The sequence below is a fragment of the Seriola lalandi genome, unplaced genomic scaffold (assembly GCF_002814215.2).
Source record: "Seriola lalandi dorsalis isolate HSWRI2012SDOR001 ecotype SW California unplaced genomic scaffold, Sedor1 jcf7180002046467, whole genome shotgun sequence".
Classification (NCBI taxonomy): Eukaryota; Metazoa; Chordata; class Actinopteri; order Carangiformes; family Carangidae; genus Seriola; species Seriola lalandi.
The window spans coordinates 1-991 of NW_019517034.1; the positions used below are offsets into that span (position 1 = coordinate 1).

Sequence of the window (991 nt, forward strand, 5' to 3'; positions counted from 1 at the left end):
TGTGTGCAGGCTGAGATGGAAATGGAGTCTCTGGTGATGGCACGTAAACAGCTGCTACAGCAGTGGAACAGCAGCCTGGTGGGCATGAGGAGACGAGATGAGGCCTTCAATGCGATGCAGGAGGCTGTGCGGTGAGAATTGGGGCAAGGGAGGGCTGAATATTAAAATGCTACTGATCCACTTTAAATGAGCAAATGCATTTCAAATGTACATGGGACTAACAATGTCCCTGCCGGAGACATGCAGGTTCCCATTCTTTTCAACATATGCAGATATATGTAGAAAATACAACTACATATTTGTAGGACACACAATAATATTAATGACCTGAGATTTAAATGGAAAGGTCACAAATGTCAAAACGAAAGCATGCATTCACGCATTCCTTCCTACTGCACATGTTCCCTCAGTGCGGTCGAGCACCAGGCTATCTTACTGGAAAGAGAGATAGAAGGCTACAAGAAATCCACCACTGAGGAGCAGGAGCAAAATGAGACACTGACTTTGCAGCTGAATTGGTCCCAGATGGATGTAGCCACCTCTAAAAAGCTGATCAGTCAAAAGCTGTCCCAGCAAGAGGCTCTGCAGGCCCACTACAGCACCAACCTCCGCACTCTGAGGGAGACAGAGAGCACCCTTGCCAGGCTCACAAAGGTAACAGAGGGCAAAGGCTTCTGTGTTTGTCCAGAGAGTGTTTGTCACACTGTCCTCCTACCCCCTCTATGTCTCTGTAACTATTTCACACACTGATTGTGCTTTCTGTTTTTACTCATTTCCTTTCCGACATCATTCTAGGAAACCAGTGCCCACCAGGTTGAAGTCAACGATCAGAGGAGGCAGTTGGAGAAAGAAAGTGCTGTGCGTCTGGAGTTGGAGGAAAAGATCATGACCCACATGCAGCAGAAGCTAACACACAACAAGGCTGCTAAGTACTCCCAATGGCTCACCAGCAAGATAGCCACACTCAAGAAAGAAAAGGTGAAGATGCGAT

General features: G+C 47.1%; 1 protein-coding gene across 1 annotated transcript; it reads left to right on the top strand.

Annotated features, from left to right (window-relative positions):
* Positions 1-13: 13 nt before the first annotated feature.
* Positions 14-978, top strand: LOC111648693 (coiled-coil domain-containing protein 40-like; the record flags this gene model as incomplete). The annotated part of the gene is made up of 3 exons (XM_023398445.1): positions 14-131; positions 411-654; positions 796-978. Coding segments are annotated over exons 1-3 (543 nt in total), but the record flags the coding sequence as incomplete, so codon positions are not given.
* Between the last annotated feature and the right edge of the window lie 13 nt (positions 979-991).